Source organism: Pseudophryne corroboree, chromosome 1 (genome assembly GCF_028390025.1).
Source record: "Pseudophryne corroboree isolate aPseCor3 chromosome 1, aPseCor3.hap2, whole genome shotgun sequence".
Taxonomy (NCBI): Eukaryota; Metazoa; Chordata; class Amphibia; order Anura; family Myobatrachidae; genus Pseudophryne; species Pseudophryne corroboree.
In genome coordinates this window covers 149998502-150015634 of record NC_086444.1, presented here as the reverse complement: position 1 = coordinate 150015634, position 17133 = coordinate 149998502, and the positions used below count along the sequence as shown (strand labels likewise).

General features: G+C 45.5%; 2 protein-coding genes across 7 annotated transcripts in view; one reads left to right on the top strand and one right to left on the bottom strand.

Annotated features, from left to right (window-relative positions):
- ARSB (arylsulfatase B) overlaps window positions 1-17133 on the bottom strand; it is a 320071-nt gene that overhangs the window by 65819 nt on the left and 237119 nt on the right. Inside the window, exon 7 of one of the 5 annotated variants that reach the window (XM_063963580.1) lies at window positions 6156-6251. The exons of the other annotated variants lie outside the window; for them this stretch is intronic. Coding sequence (XP_063819650.1) covers window positions 6172-6251 — 80 coding nt within the window. The 3' untranslated portion in view covers window positions 6156-6171. Of the gene's footprint in view, window positions 1-6155; window positions 6252-17133 lie in introns of those variants that run through there. 5 annotated transcript variants of the gene reach the window in all.
- The window catches only part of LOC135057856 (uncharacterized), a 263586-nt gene that overhangs the window by 44371 nt on the left and 202082 nt on the right, over window positions 1-17133 (top strand). The window lies entirely within an intron of this gene.

Here is a 17133-nt window from a genome sequence, read left to right as displayed (position 1 = left end):
TACTAAAAGGGACATTATGGAAATGCTTGAGTAAACAGAAAAGTCTTGAGTCTACTTTTGAAGGATTCTATAGTTGGGGCCTCTCGCACTGTGCGGGGAAGTGAGTTCCATAGAGTCGGAGCCGCATGACTAAAAGCTCGACCCCCAGATGAATTACGGTAGATTCTAGGTACTGCTAAAAGTCCTTCATCTACAGATCGCAGTAATCGAGTGGGGCAGTATGGGGTCAGAAGCTGTTTCAGGTACCTTGGGCCTTGGTCATGTAATGCTTTGAAACTCAGTAAGCCAATCTTGAAGATGATTCGCCATCGTACAGGCAGCCAGTGAAGGGAGTAGAGGATGGGTGTTATGTGGCTAGAGCTGGGCTGGTTGGATGACAGCCTGGCAGCTGTGTTTTGCACCAGCTGTAAGCGCTGCAATTCTTTTGCTGGTAGACCAAGGTAGAGGGCATTACAGTAGTCTAAACGAGATGATACAAATGCATGTATGACTTTTGGCATATCATCTGAGGGAATTAAGTGCTTGATTCTGGCTATGTTCCTCAGGTGAAAGAATGAGGATTTGATTGTGGCTGATATCTGATGTTTAAGTGTCAAACCACCATCCAGGACAACGCCAAGATTCCGAACACGATCACTGGTCTGTAATTCTGAATCCCCGAGTGTAAGTCCAGTTGGTTGGCTATGCTGCAGTCTTGTCCTTTGATGTTGCGGTCGTATCATAAGGACCTCTGTTTTATCCGGGTTCAGTCGCAGGCAACTGGCGCTCATCCACTCCTGTAGTTCAGCTAGACAGCCATTTAGGGTTGCTATTGGGTTATCAGTGCCCGGAGCAAAGGACAAGTACAGTTGTGTATCATCTGCATAGCAGTGGTAGACCAGGCCATGGCGCCTGATTATTTCGCCCAATATAGTACTCATAAAACATTTACTCATTTCATATCGCGGCATGTTCTCAACTTATTAACCTGCGATAAACTGTGTTTAAAACACCATTTTAGGGTAGAGTTCTGCTTGTGAATAAGCTGCAGGAGAGGAGTAGAGTTCCAAGAACTCACTGGCTTGGCAATGCCTTAACCTTCCACCCAGGCATAAGTATTTCATCCAGACAACGGTCACACTCCTTTTCACCTAACCATTCTCTTCCAGTGACTGAGCAGCACAGACCCCAGAAATAGCATCTAACATTGCAAATATAGTATGCTGGGCATACACTGTCAGACTGACAGACATTCTATCTGACTCCTGACAACCAGCAGATATCCCAGTGGCGGCTCCAGAGGTGAGGCTGCAGTGCTGTCCAACATTCAAATAGGGGAGCCACACCAAATGCCACCCCAAACATCGCAGGCCGGGACTCACTGGCAGTAGGTGTGGCTCCTCTATTTGAATTTTGGACTGCGCTGCAGCCCCACCTCTGGAGCCACAAAAGATCATGGCCATACAGTATGAGATACAGATGGAGCCATGCTCATTGAGCGTGGCTGCCTCGCAGGCAGGGGCGGGCATCGTGCCTAAGCCCATCGCCGAGCATACAGAGACGCTCCCATTCAGAGTGAATGGGGCAGTCCCATTCGTTACCGGCGGTGCGTCCTACAGATTAGCATGACTCCATCTGTATTTGAGATGGGTTGGGTATCCAGATGGTCAGAATCCTGATGGATCGTGGTAAGGATTTTAACCCTACCCCACCCCTCCTGTAGCCTAATCCTCCTGCAGCCTAACCATAACATCCCCAGCACTTTCCTTTGGGATCTTGTTGTCGGTATCCAGACTTCTGAGATATGTGACCTATCCTCTAACCAAGAAGATGAAAAGCCACCAAAAAGGGGAGCTGTGGAGTACCCCTGAGCAAAAACAAAAGGAATAGGTAGAACAGAAGTAGAACACTGTGAAGTGAAGGGGCAGGAGGTGCGGTTGAGACAGGTGACACAAAGCATATTTTTGCACCTGGACCGCCACACTAGTTCCGCCACCGTGCACGTCTCAGCGTTTGATGAAGGGCCCACCGGAAAATTTTGTGAAAGTGTCCATTCTAAAGGGGTGTGGCCAGCCATCAGAGGGGGTGTGGCCAACCATTACAACAGATATATTCAAGCCTGCAAAGAACAGTGCTACTTTATAAAGGACAGGGGTGTGTCAGGACCGCCCACTTTGTCAGGAGGGCTAATCTTGGTGTAGCTTCCAAACAAAGGAACCAAGCACCCAAGTTCATCCACCAGGTTACTGACCCTCTATTGAAATAACAATACCAAATTTGAGTGCATAGTCTGGAACCTGGCCCCCTAGAGAGATATAGGTCAGGTTGTGAATTTCCCCGGTGGACCAGTATGGCCGAGGCCCAGCTATCCGTGTAGCAGTAACACTATTTGTATTGCTACAGTAAGCAGAAAAATAAACTTGTCAGTTCACTGCAAACATGTCAGTGCTTATAAATATACCTCTCTGCCACTTATGCTGGCCTCTAGTGGCCAGCACCTGGACTGGTGGAACGAGGAGGGATGGTGGCATTCTAAAATACTCCATGTACAGCAAACAGGGCCATCTTTTCGTATGGGCTCAATGGGCTCTTGCCCAAGGGCCCCAGGAGTACGAGGGACCTAGGCTGATAGCTGAGGGTCCCCTCTTTCCAGGCGTACCAGATTTTTGAAAATCGGCCCTGGGGAACCGAAGATATCCAACGTGAAAACGGTGGTCCCCATCCGAGCCTGTTAATTGCTCTTCCCAGCAGATATCTCAGGTTCTGTCTGACAGAGTTTTTCTGAGGGTATAATCCTTTGCCCAGAACCATAGATATCAGCCTTCCAGCAGCTGGTCATTGCTCCAGCTCCACACACCTGGTCTGCAGTTTTATATAGTCATTGGTGCATTGCTCTGGCTACTGAACTCTGATCCCCAAGACTCCAGTACCTCCTGAAAGGTGGGACTCTCTAGTTTTTTATCCCATTCAAAGCTAAGAAATATATTTTCAGGAACTTGAGATATCTGCAGTCAAGCAAGCTGCCCTCCCACCGGAAAATGATGACTATTAAGCCCACTCCACTATCCACCCTCCCCTATGTATTAAACACCCCTACCACCCTGGAAGTCATGTACCATGGCCCCTTCATTCAGCCCAATGCCCCCTTCTACAGTTTAGCCCCATCTGTGCAGTAATGGAGTAATTAGCAGAAATTACTGCTCCAGGTCCTACATGCTCAGCGGAAGACAGAACACCCCATACCGCCTGCGGGACATCAAAGCTGCCGCTGACAGCACCCCCCACCCCTACTGCTGGAGGATGGGTAGGGGGCTCAGTGCATTGCTGTGCCCAGGGGCCTACTCTGCCGTTAAGACGGCCCTGACAGCAAAGGTGCGTCCATGCAACTGCAAACACATGGAGATAAAGAAAGAGGTGCATATGTGTCTGGGAAAGTCAAATCATTTGTGGATTGTCAAGAGCAGGTGCAAATCCTGGATAATGAAGATGATGATTGCCAGCACAGCTTATAATTAGCTATTTGCAAAAGCTAAACTAAAACTGATTGCAGTTTTCATCATGAAGCTGGAATTGAGTTTGCATTTAAGATTATGTTTAAGCATTTCTAGAATTTAGTTTTCTCCGTGTACACAAGACAGGGAGGTTGGTTCTGTTGTATTAGAAAGGTTTTAGCAGTTGAATGGATGTCTAATAGTAAATGCACAGACTGCACTTAAATGACTTATACAGTATGGTATATAACAGGCATGCAGGCGGGTAGTAAGCGTCTGTGACATGTACCCAGCATAAAGCATTTGTATAGGCTACTGCATCTCGTGCTCCACATATGGGCGGAAAAGCGTTCTTTCTGCGTTTGCTTATTTTAGGAAATTCCGATGCCCATTTCGAAATCAAATCTGCAACATCCCCAAAGCATTTACTAAACCACATTTTACGAAAATACCTTTTCAATAAATAGCCAATTTATAGTTTACCTTTCGCAAGAAGAATATAGTCAATTACTTGTATGAACATTGAAAAAGGTATTTTTCATTGATCTGTAACATATTACAGGGTTTGGCCCATACACGGGTGACGTCAACATTTCCTTGCTACAAGATCTGTTTTTAATCAAATAATTCAGCTGAATCTATCCTACTGGGCTTTTCCTTCAATTATACTGGCTGCCTGAGCTAAACATTCTGACCACACAGCCATAAATATTGGCCACTCCTCACTCTCTCCAAGAGAATATAAGTCACTGCTTATGTTTTCTATAGGATATGAAATAGTGACATATTGCCTGAGGTCACCGAGGGGTTAAAGAAATAACAAAATAAGTGAAAAATGATGGTACCAATGCTAAAATGTATTAATTGTTTATAAAATAGTTAAACGTGCCAGTGACTAATGTCCCATAAAATTCGTCGCACATCAAGCACCCTCTATTTTCCAACTTTTTTTTTTCCTTGAGCCCCGTTAAGTAAAATTAATCACAGTCATCTGCCAAAATAAATACATTGCTCGGTGGATCCTTTTGAAGACTGAAGTTTTCACCTACACTTAAAGTTTTGTTGTATCATAAAAGCAGCTAACGACCTCTAAGCAAAATATATATAAGCTTCATCATTGTGGGGGTTTTGTTCCTGGAGGTTGCAGCTCTGTGGCTGGGTTCCAAGTTCTAGATATCCAGAAAAAGTGTAGAGAAAAAAAAAAAAGTCAGTTTCCTTCCTAATGCTTCCCAGATGGGCTGCGCTGAGTCTAACAGTGGGCTCTGTAAGTACAAGGGAAGCCGTCTGCCAATGCTGAATTCTCATACAGTAGGAAGAAGAGGGGAGGGATGGCTTTTTCAAGCAGGTGAACTAAAGACTTGATTAGTTTCGACCATGACCAATTGACTTACTGGGCATTTGTTCATAACATTAATAAGATTAAAATGGTAAAAATCACCCACAAAAATCTTGAAAATATTACATAATACCCTCTGCCAAGGCTAATAAGGCTGCTGGCAGCTGTGTTGCTGAAACTTTCTGCGTTTGGTCTGGTATATTTGTGCAATGTCTATAGATGCTCACACTAGGCCAGCCATTCCACGGTGTATAACTCGCCATACATAACCAAATCTCCTTTGGATCTGAACCAGTATTGTGGAAATCTAAGTGGAAATATGAACCCCAGCATCATACAGTATGTGTGTGTGGTGCTATGGTTCAACCCAGCAGTGCAGAAAGACACAAGGGGAACGTGATTTGCACCATGGGACTAATTCAGACCTGATCGTAGTAGCAACTTTGTTAGCAGATGGGCAATACCATGTGCACTGCAGGGGACGGGGAGGGGGGGGGGGGGGGTCAGAAGTAAAATGTGCAGAAAGAGTTACATTTGGGTAGGGTATGATCAAACTGAAATCTAAATTGCAGTGTAAAAATAAAACAGCCAGTATTTACCCTGCACAGAAACAAAATAACCCACCCAAATCTAACTCTCTCTGCAGATGTTATATCTGCCCCCCTGCAGTGCACATGGTTTTGTCCATCTGCTAACAAAGTTGCTACTACGATCAGGTCTGAATTAGGCCCCATGTTCTGTCTTCACAGTGACTCATGAACAAACATACCCGGCCTGGTGCAGAGTTGAACATACCTCGGCCGTAGATATTACTGCACTGCTGGCTCGGAACCAAGTGCACATATTCGGTGTGGGTCAGAGATTTATGTAAATCCAATAGTTACGTAAATCTCTGATGTTTAATGATCTGCGCAGAAGCCGCAGATCTGGTTCTGTGATGTCTGTAGCAGTGTCCCAAAAGCCCCAGCATGACTGACATGCTGCTGGTGCATGGAGCCAGTGTTACAGAAAACAGGGGCAAGATGCCCCATTTTCTGGTAGTGTTGAAGCCAGTGGCTGCGTTCTTGGACGCAGTTTCACTGGCCCCGGCAGCGTGATGTCGCTGGACATCCTGAGTAACCTGAGAGTTACTCAGATTTCCAATCCACGTGATCACAGAAGCTGGCAGTAGGTGTCTTTATCCTTAAGAAGCCTCCTGCAGCGTTTGTATATAGAAGGAGCTGTGGTGCCACTAATGTAAAGCTATGAATCGGGCCCATTATTCTGTATATGGGGAGAACCTTCTGAAGAAGCCGCTGATTAACTTTACAGGTGGGGAAACGCGTCAATGAATCTTTACACACCTGTTGGATTTCCCACTATACATTAAGGGTAGTGAGAATAAGGTACTTCGGAGAAGGCTGCAGTATAGGTCAGCACCAGCAGCTGGGAGACTTCTGCACTACCTGTATGGGAGATTGGAATAAATGGGACCTGTTACTGGTCAATAATCTTCATATCAGCTATGTGCGAGGCACACAAATTGGATGATGTATTTAATAATTCTGTTTGATAACAGATAGGAATGCCTGAGAAGTGAGCAAGTGGAGACTATAAACTGCTTTAAGATAAATGCATCAACCCGATTAAGTTGCGCTTCTCACTAACAGCTTGCTATCTATGGATAAGTGTAATGTGAGCTATTTCCTGCTACTAATATCACTATTACTGCTGCTACTAATATTACCATCACAGCAAACTGCTTTACTAACATAAAGGGCGGTATTCAATTCTTTTCACCCCCTTCCACACCTGTTCTGTTTCTGTTAACAGGCGTGGTATAATCATTTCAGCTCGCTACCCCTGGGGTAGTGAGGGCGCCTAACCCTTTACGCAGATAAACCTGATTACTATGGGCGTTGTATGCGTGATAACGGGGATCACTTTTGAAAGGAGATTGGTCGTGATATATCATTTGAATACTGCCCAAAGATTTAATTATATGCACGGGAGGCAGTCAGGAGACCGACGCCGGAATCCCAGCTGTCAGGAGACAGATGCCGGAATCCCGACACCCGGTGAAATACCCACTCGGGTGGTGGTCCACGCCACCACCCAAGAGGAAATGTAACCCTTTGGCGACCGAAGGTCACCACTGGGCCCGCAGCGTGGCGAGCCGCCAGTATTCTGGCTGTTGGGATCCCAGTGTCGGCCTCCTGAACACCGGCCGGGATTCTGACAGCCGGCATATCATACCGAATCCATCTGCACTAACAATACAGCTATAAGATACTGTAGTGATCAGCTACACTCTAAATGGCAAATTATTATTCCACAGGATATATGAATATATTGAAGCATATGATTGCAACGGCTCATAAAGCTATAGGATTGCTGGTCTTATTATTTGAACTAATTCTAATTGTTGTTTCTGTTATGTACCGGCTGCTGTGTGTTTAACGTATTAAAATCTGTTTAATTGCAGTAATAAATAACTGGCTCCCAAGCGCTTTTTCCTTTCTCCTATTCCACATAGGGAGAGCTGTACATTGTTGCTGTGTAGACCACACGATTGTATTGCTACTCGCTATCATCATTATCATAATCAGTAATTGTACCTACTTAATGCAAATTATACATCTAAAACGCATGAAACTTGGCTGGTGGACAGCAGCAGTTTCCACAGTAACGGCGGATGTGACCCCGGTAGTGCGGCAGAGTGTGCCTCCGGTGGGAGGTGACCCGGAGCCCGGCGGTGAGCGGGAACTGGCGTCCTGGTGGGGAGTATGGGGGTAAGTTCACTTGTTTCTTTTTTATGTATATGATGTATTGTCCGGATAATGGGGCTGACGCCCTGAAAACATTTGACGCTTAAATACACTCTGTTGGAAGCAGATTCTGAGTCCCATCATTCCGCATTTGGTATGGATATTTCCCATTGAGGAGCATGTTGCAAATATTTGAGTGCCGGCAGATTGTGGATCTGTACATATACAGCATGCGGATATACACTTAGTAGCACCCATTTCTACTGACTAAATATAAGCAAATATTATACTGAATGCATAACACATAGCAGGCTCAGCTGCCATATAATTCATCAAGATCATGACATGTTATGAGAGATAAAGAAAAAATGCAAATAAAATGGATGAAAATATACAGATCAGACAACTACTTATATACAGTTGTACTGTAGTTATCAATCTGTTTCAGCTTAATACATTATTATAGTTGCTAAAAACTAATACAATACTCAGCGCAAAACCTAGAATAAGCAAAACTAAATGAATAAGCAAAACAACTGAGCAGACATAAAAGCTTATCATAACAAATGTTCAGGCATCCCAATATATATATATAGCTATAACGCATTTTGTACATATAGCAATCAATACTATAAATAGATAATATATGTATTTAATTTATTTATAAGGCACCACTAAGTGTCTGCAGCACCAATATATAGCACATCTAAATTGTACTGAACCAATGGAGAATAATACATTATCTGACTATAAAGCTGACTAAGAAAACTGAACAGAGAAAACCCTAGCTAATTAGCTGCAAGATCTTAGAATAAGAACTTATTGTACAGTACAGTACATGGTTTTGCCTTGTAAGCGATTGCCCCTTTAAAAAAAAATCTAAGATCGGCCGTCATCCCGCTCCTCTGGCGAACTCGGACTCCATTTTATCCAGAAGACAGACATTTTATCTGACAAGCTGAAACCAATCAGATATTGTGGCTGTACACTGGGAGATGTTTCACAATGTATAGCCATGATATCTCCATTCTGTTCCTATGATGGGACAGAGGAAAATGTCAGGTGGGCAGCCGCAGCAGTGCATACACTGTCAGATGCCACCAACTAGGCAGTGGTGCATGCTGGAAGATTATTCACGCTCTCTTACTGATCGTTGCTGGTTGCCTGCGTGCATACACTATGCAATTATAGAACCGATCCGCCAGATGATTGCATAATGTAAGCTTCAGACAAACTGTCCATACACCATAGCACACTTGGGCAGATGCACTAATCCTTGGCGAGTGATAAAGTGGAGAAAGATAAACTACCAACCAATCACCTCCTGTCATGTTTCAAACACAGCCTGAAACATGGCAGCTAGGAGCTGATTGGCTGGTATCTCTCTCCACTTATCACTCTCCAAGGCATAGTACATCTGCTCACGATCGAGACAGTTGATTAAGACCTTACTGTCACCAATATGTATCTGGTCTCATTAGCAGCTATTCGTTCTCTAGAACAGGTTTACGGATACTTTATAAATTAATCTGCACATTTTTCTTTTCAACAAAAATTCATGGATTACAACACGTACAGACACGGGGGGTCATTCCGAGTTGATCGTAGCTGTGCTAACTTTAGCACAGCTACGATCATGAACTCAGACATGCGGGGGGACGCCCCGCATGTCAGTGCCCCCCCACCCCCCCCAGAAGTGCAAAGGCATCGCACAGCGGTGATGCCTTTGCACTTTAAGAGTAGCTCCCGGCCAGCGCAGCTTTAGCGTGCTGGCCGGGAGCTACTCTTCGCTCCCCCCGCCCGCAGTGGCTGCGCGTGACGTCACGCAGCTGCTGCGGGCCACTCCCAACACTGTCCGGCCACGCCTGCATTGGCTGGACCGCGCCCACGAAACGGCGGGCAAACACCACCGTTTCGCCCCCTCCTGCCCATCGACCGCCTCTGCCTGTCAATCAGGCAGAGGCGATCGTAGTGTAGCGACGGGCGGCCATACGCCGGCACACTGCGGAGCATGCGCAGATCTGACCCGATCGCTACGCTGCGAAAAACTGCAGAGTGCGATCGGGTCAGAATGACCCCCACTGTACACTGTATAGAACACTGGTGATATAGCAAGTATGAGAAGCAGAGCCGTAACTAGACTTTTTGGTGCCCTGTGCCAGAGAGAGAATTTGCGCCCCCCCCCCCCCCCCCCCCCCCCCCACCCTTTCATTTTTACAATAGGGACATAAGGCGCATGCCTCGTGGGGAAGGTGCATGACACGATTGATCCCAGAGAAAGCCCATGATATGATGCCCCTTCCCACATTTTTATAATACACACACATTTATAGACCACTGCAAGAAAATGGATTTGGACACAAATCCTCTTTATACCACATTCATGCACTTAACTTGAGAGCTTGTTGTTATTCAGTTACAATACCCTTTATTAAATAATACATTTCGATATACTGCCATACCCAGGATTCAAACCTATAACCTGTTGCATTCTAATCAAACACCCTACTCATTAAGCTGTTTGATTCTGCATAAAAACTATGTACACTATATGAAGCTACTGGTACTTTGTAAAAAACTAATCAACATTGCAACTGAGCAGATCTATGTAGTGTGCAGCCACACATCCAATCTCTTGCAAAGACACACTACATAGATCAGCTTAGCCGCAATGCTGATAATTTCTTCACAAAGTACAAGGTAAGCTTCAAATAGTTAGAATTATATAGCTTAGAATTATCTACCTTTCTATGCAAAGACGGATAGCTCAATGAATAAATTGTCTGGCTGCAATGCCACAGGCAATGGGTTTGAATCCCGGGTATGTCAGCCTATTGAAATGTAATAAAGGACAGTGTGACTGAATAACAAAGAAATCTCAAGTTAAGTTCATTAATGTCGTATAGGTATTAGCGACAGAAGGGGTCAGGGTAGGAGACGGGACAGTGTCACAAAAAAAGTCTAGTTACGGCTCTGCGGGACAGTCACGAGATGCTGGTCTTCAAAAAAGGGGGGAAGCTGCAAGTAAAAGTAATTAAAATGGATAACTGACAAGTGCTGCCAACAGCGCCCCCTACCCTGCAGCGCTATGTGCGGTGCCCCCTCCGCACACACCTAATTACGGCCCTGATGAGAAGTAATCACCTGTGCATTATTTTATCTTAGAATAGGGAAGATTTAACTAGATGGTTAGAAATGAAACCATATACGGTGGGCTATCGATGTTTTGTACCCATTAATGGCCATGCTAGGGAGCATGATGTGCCAGTCTGGTTCAGGGCGGAGCTTAGTGCCGTGATGTGGGGGTGGGGCTATGAGCTGTGTGGCCTAGACCGGATGACATGCATATGATTCATTTTGTTTCAAGAATGACACTCTCATACTGCATCTGCAGCATATTGTAGCATTGCCACCATTTCCTTGTTACATAGGAATGAAAATCATTAAATCCCAACAGATCAGGTCCTCTGTGGAGTACCTAAGCAGTGGGCTGGTGCGGAGTTATCTGATATTTAAAGAGGGGACTGGAACTTTCCTTAATGACTTAATTAAAACAGTGCTGATAATTATCTCACTTGGAGGAAAACTAGTGTCTGATTAACATTCCAGTGAGGATCTTGGAGATACAGGTATATTCAATTGCAGTCTAAAGCTGCCGTCTGTCGGAAAGACGGCAGTTTTCGGCTTTTTTAGGTCGGAATGGGTTCCGACCTATTCAGTAGACCCCAGAATTTTACAACAAGTCGGGAATTCCGACTTGTCGGAAGCACGTGGATCGGCGGAATAGCTGCCAATCCGCGTGCTTCTGTCGGAAACGGAGCCAAATCCAACAGGTTTTGGCCCCATTTCTGACAATCTCAATTCGTGACTGGGCTAAACCTGTCGGGTTTGGCCCGGCAGCTATTGGGAGCTGAGGAGGAGGAGACGGGGAAGAGTGGCAGGGAGAGCAGGAACCCAGTGGCTGCAGCAGCGAAGCAGGAGGATGGGGCACCGCCGGCGCTCACGGCAGCGTCCACCCGGCTCCAGCAAGCGAGGTCCCGCTTGCTAGAGCTGGGTGGACGCGCCGTAAGGTCTGGTGGTGCCCCATCCTCCTGCTTCGCTGCTGCAGCCACTGGGTTCCTGGTCTCCCCTATCTCCCCGCTGATCTCCCACGTCTCCTCAATCCAACTTAAAAAGTCGGATTGAGATTGTCGGATTGGCCGTTCATTGAATACTGTAGGTCCTGTCGGATCCATTCCGACAAATGCATGTCGGAATGGATCAGACTTTAATTGAATATACCCCACAGTAAGAGTCTCTGATTATATCACACATTGGATGTTACCTGCACTGATCGGTCACCTGGGATAAGAACTTAGAATAAGTTACGGAATCTTCGACAAGTCCACTATACTGTAGCTTGACAATGCTATTACGTTCCTCCTCAGTGGGCTACATTCTTACACTGTACATATCCGAGATGTAAATCAATGAAAAATGTCAGTTCACATGTAAGATGGGCCGGGTTCAACCTGAATCCCAAGATTATTATTACTGTTACACTGTCTCAGTTCTTTCTCTAAACTTTAACATTAGCCTCATGCCGATCATTTCTCTAAGCATGCCGGTGCTTGCAAGACCAAAGAGTCACTATCTCAAGCAGATGGTGGCCTTTGCTCCGCCACAAAGTTCTCTTGGTCCTTTGCTTCAATTACCCATTATTTCTTCTTTAAATAAATAGACCCAAACCTTGTATTGGCAGATTCTGGCTATTGTGGCACTACAAGTGCCAGTATGTTCTTGTACACCACTTAATGCTGGCCCTTGTTTTTTATGGCAAATACTATATTTTAACATCAATACAGAGGTTGCATACTACATTGATCACTGGATCTTAGCATTTGTGTGTGTATTAAACATGTGCTATTATGATACAATATCCTCTTAACTCTCAATGAGGACCAAGTGTTATAAATTATATACACATACATCACCAGTTCAGTGATAGGGTAAACCAACACGGACATAATCTCTGTCCCTTGTGGAGAAGTACCGGTTCCCCTTACAGTACTCTGCTGTGCAAACCATCAATCATAGACATAAATAACGTAAAAAACATAAAAAATAAAAAAATTATTAAGGAATGGAAAAGTGGCTGGGGCTGGGCAGAGATGACCAGTAAAAAAACATGGAGAGAATAAATAGAACAATACTTAAAAGGTCAAGCTCTACATTTAGGGCCTGATTTAAATTTGTGCACAAACCCGATGGTTTGTATACAAATACGATGTTTGGGGGTCTGTGCAGGTGCAAGACTCATTCTGCACATATGCAGAACTGGTCTTGCAAAGTCGCTCGCAGCCCGTCAGCTGCAGCATGAATGACATGTGATGTTATGTATACTGTACAGAGAGTATGTAATTAGATAGCATACCTCCCAACTTTGCCCTTGCAGTAAGAGGGACACACGCTCCCGGAAAAGGGGGCGTGACCTACGAAAAGGGGGCGTGGCTTTACGGAGGACCCGCGATCGCGAGCCACGCCCCATTTTCGTCACTGAGGGGGCATGCCCAGCGCTCTGTGAGCCGCTGGCATGCCCCCTCTCCCTCTGTCTCCAGTGAATAGACGCTGTGCGCATGCGCACAGCGTCTATTCACCGCTGCTCTGCTAAGCAGGGCAGCGAGAGACAGAGACTCCCAACTGCCCCCCCCACCGCGGGACACTGCGGCCCGCGGGTGGGACAGCGGGACAGTCCCCAAAAAACGGGACTGTCCCGCGAAAATTGGGACAGTTGGGAGGTATGAGATAGGGAAGCACTGAAGGTTATATGGGTGGGTCTGGGATTTGATAGGCTTGTCTGAAGAGGTGAGTTTTATGAATATCAATTGTTTATGTAAACCCATTCTTACTTTTTACTTTGCACACAAACTTCCTTGACTAGAATTATCCAAATTTTAGAGGTAACCTTGCAAGTAGATTATTAAAAGGTATATAATTATTATGATAATGTATTAAATGATAAAAATAGTAAATTTGCTTTAGGAATACGAGATTAATATCAGGAAGGAAAATAAATACTCCTATACAGTAACCAATCAGATCCTGTCATTTATCTAGCACAGTCTTTGAAATCACAGAAGCTGATAGGGCAATGTCTCTGCTTTTTTTCTCTCCAAGGCTTGATCTTGATGAAAGGAAAACAATCTTCAAGCCCACCAAGCACATTGATGGGAGATAAGAACCACTTGGCCCATGTACACGCACACACTCAGACTTAAACACTAGGATTGATTTTTGCCCTGAGCCAATGAACCTACCAATATATTTTTGTATTGTTAGAGGAAACCCGAGTACTTGAGGAAACCCACACACAAGCATGGGGAGAGTACACAAACTCCACACAGTTAGGGCCATAGTGGGATTCGAACCCATGACCTCAGTGCTGTGAGACAGTAATGCTAACCATTATACCATACATACTGCCCTAACAGGTACAGACGTGGCTGAATCCAGCTCAGAATCAGGCCCCAAGTTTCTTCTTGACATTAGTGGTGTCTGTTGAGGTGCTACAGTGCAACTCATTTTACGTCTATGTCCAATTTTATATTACAGAACAAACTATTTATAGGAGAGTCAAGAGGTATAGCGTGTGTATTTTCTGATTTACAGATGGCCAGTGCTTCTTTTTCAAAATAAATGTACTTGCTTTTCACAGATCAGGGCTGGTGGACCATATAATCAGTGGCGGCTGAAGCACAGACCACCCATTGCATGGGGAAGCCGGTTAACACATATAAACATACATGCAATCAGTGGCGGCTCCAGAGGTGGGGCTGCAGCACAGTCCAAAATTCAAATAGGAAAGCCCCACCAACTGCCAGTGAGTCCCGGCCGGCGATGTTTGGCAACGTTTGGAGTGGCAGTTGGTGTGGCTCACGTATTTGAATTTTGGACTGTGCTGCAGCCTCACCTCTGGAGCTGCCACTGACATTTAATGTTGTAAGTAATATATGTGCTGTCTGCAGGTCCCCGGGGATCAGCAGTGATGTCAGTTTTACAGCCGCCACTGCATCCGGGACGCAGCATTTGGCTTCACTTCTCCTGTATAAGCCTGCCCCCATACTCCCATTGGCTAGTTTAACAGGAGTTTGGGGGCGGGCTTATAGAGGAAAGAAAAGCTGAGTGCTGTGTCCCGGGTGCAGCGGTGGCTAAATGTGAAACACAACACTGCTGATCCCTGAGGTAAGGCATCCAGCACATATATTACATACAACATTACATATATGTACACTGCTCAAAAAAATAAAGGGAACACTTAAACAACACAATGTAACTCCAAGTCAATCACACTTCTGTGAAATCAAACTGTCCACTTAGGAAGCAACACTGATTGACAATCAATTTCACATGCTGTTGTGCAAATGGAATAGACAACAGGTGGAAATTATAGGCAATTAGCAAGACACCCCCAATAAAGGAGTTGTTCTGCAGGTGGTGACCACAGACCACTTTCTCAGCTCCTATGCTTTCTGGCTGATGTTTTGGTCACTTTTGAAAGCTGGCGGTGCTTTCACTCTAGTGGTAGCATGAGACGGAGTCTACAACCCACACAAGTGGCTCAGGTAGTGCAGCTCATCCAGGATGGCACAACAATGCGAGCTGTAGCAAGAAGGTTTGCTGTGTCTGTCAGCGTAGTGTCCAGAGCATGAAGGCGCTTCCAGGAGACAGGCCAGTACATCAGGAGACGTGGAGGAGGCCGTAGGAGGGCAACACCCAGCAGCAGGACCGCTACCTCCGCCTTTGTGCAATGAGGAACAGGAGGAACACTGCCAGAGCCCTGCAAGCCACAAATGTGCATGTGTCTACTCAAACGATTAGAAACAGACTCCATGAGGGTGGTATGAGGGCCCGACGTCCAAAGGTTGGGGTTGTGCTTACAGCCCAACACCATACAGGACGTTTGGCATTTGCCAGAGAACACCAAGATTGGCAAATTCGCCACTGGCGCCCTGTGCTCTTCACAGATGAAAGCAGGTTCTCACTGAGCACATGTGACAGACGTGACAGAGTCTGGAGACGCCAAGGAGAACATTCTGCTGCCTGCAACATCCTCCAGCATGACCGGTTTGACAGTGGGTCAGTAATGGTGTGGGGTGGCATTTCTTTGGGGGGCCGCACAGCCCTCCATGTGCTCGCCAGAGGTAGCCTGACTGCCATTAGGTACCGAGATGAGATCCTCAGACCCCTTGTGAGACCATATGCTGGTGCGGTTGGCCCTGGGTTCCTCCTAATGCAAGACAATGCTAGACCTCATGTGGCTGGAGTGTGTCAGCAGTTCCTGCAAGACTAAGGCATTGATGCTATGGACTGGCCCGCCCGTTCCCCAGACCTGAATCCAATTGAGCACATCTGGGACATCATGTCTCGCTCCATCCACCAACGCCACGTTGCACCACAGACTGTCCAGGAGTTGGCGGATGCTTTAGTCCAGGTCTGGGAGGAGATCCCTCAGGAGACCATCCGCCACCTCATCAGGAGCATGCCCAGGCATTGTAGGGAGGTCATACAGGCACGTGGAGGCCACACACACTACTGAGCCTCATTTTGACTTGTTTTAAGGACATTACATCAAAGTTGGATCAGCCTGTAGTGTGTTTTTCCACTTTAATTTTGAGTGTGACTCCAAATCCAGACCTACATGGGTTAATAAATTTGATTTCCATTGATAATTTTTGTGTGATTTTGTTGTCAGCACATTCAACTACGTAAAGAACACGGTTGATTGGCACAACGTGTCTAGTGTATATTACTGTAAATGTACAGAAAGACTATGAAGGTACAATATTGGCAGCTTTGGATATATTGCTTTGACAGCTGCATTCCATTCTAGTAGGGGGTTTCCTGCTCTGTGTCTGTGTTAGACATAACAGGCAATGTCCCTAAGAATGAACCATAAAGCTCTTAGGTGAATTTGAGATTGTCGTATATTATATTTGAATCTCACCTTTAGATAACGCATTGCACCACGTGACCAGATATATTCACTCATACTAAACATTATTATACAGTAGGCAGAGTGTTGCATCTGTCCTCTTTTCAAGAGAGAAATCTGTCCTTATGACTGATCGGGGATGAATGAATTGGGAATGCTCATACAGTCTGCCCATTGGCCCAGAGTAATCTAGTCTTAATTTGTTGGTTCAGATCAGTCTACACCTTTCCCTGATTGGCCACACTGCTCAAACATCCACAAGGATTTGTGCAGAATTATTTTAATATAGGAAAAGAGAGGTTTCTTTTTCTCAATATAAAGAGTACATGACGCTGTAATCTGGGTGTACACCAGGGCTGTCTTTTCATATGTGCTCAATTGGACAGTTGCCCAAGGGCCCCAGGAGTATAAGGGCCCTAGGCTGATAGCTGAAGGTCCTCTTTCTCCAGGGGTACCACATTTTTTTTTTAAATCGGCCCTAGGGAACCAGAGATATCAGACTTCAAAGTTGGTCCCCATCTGAGCCTGTTAATTGCTTTTCCCAGGCAGACATCTCGGTTTCTGTCTGACAGAGTATACTCCAAAAGCTGTGACTCTCCCCTTTTGTTG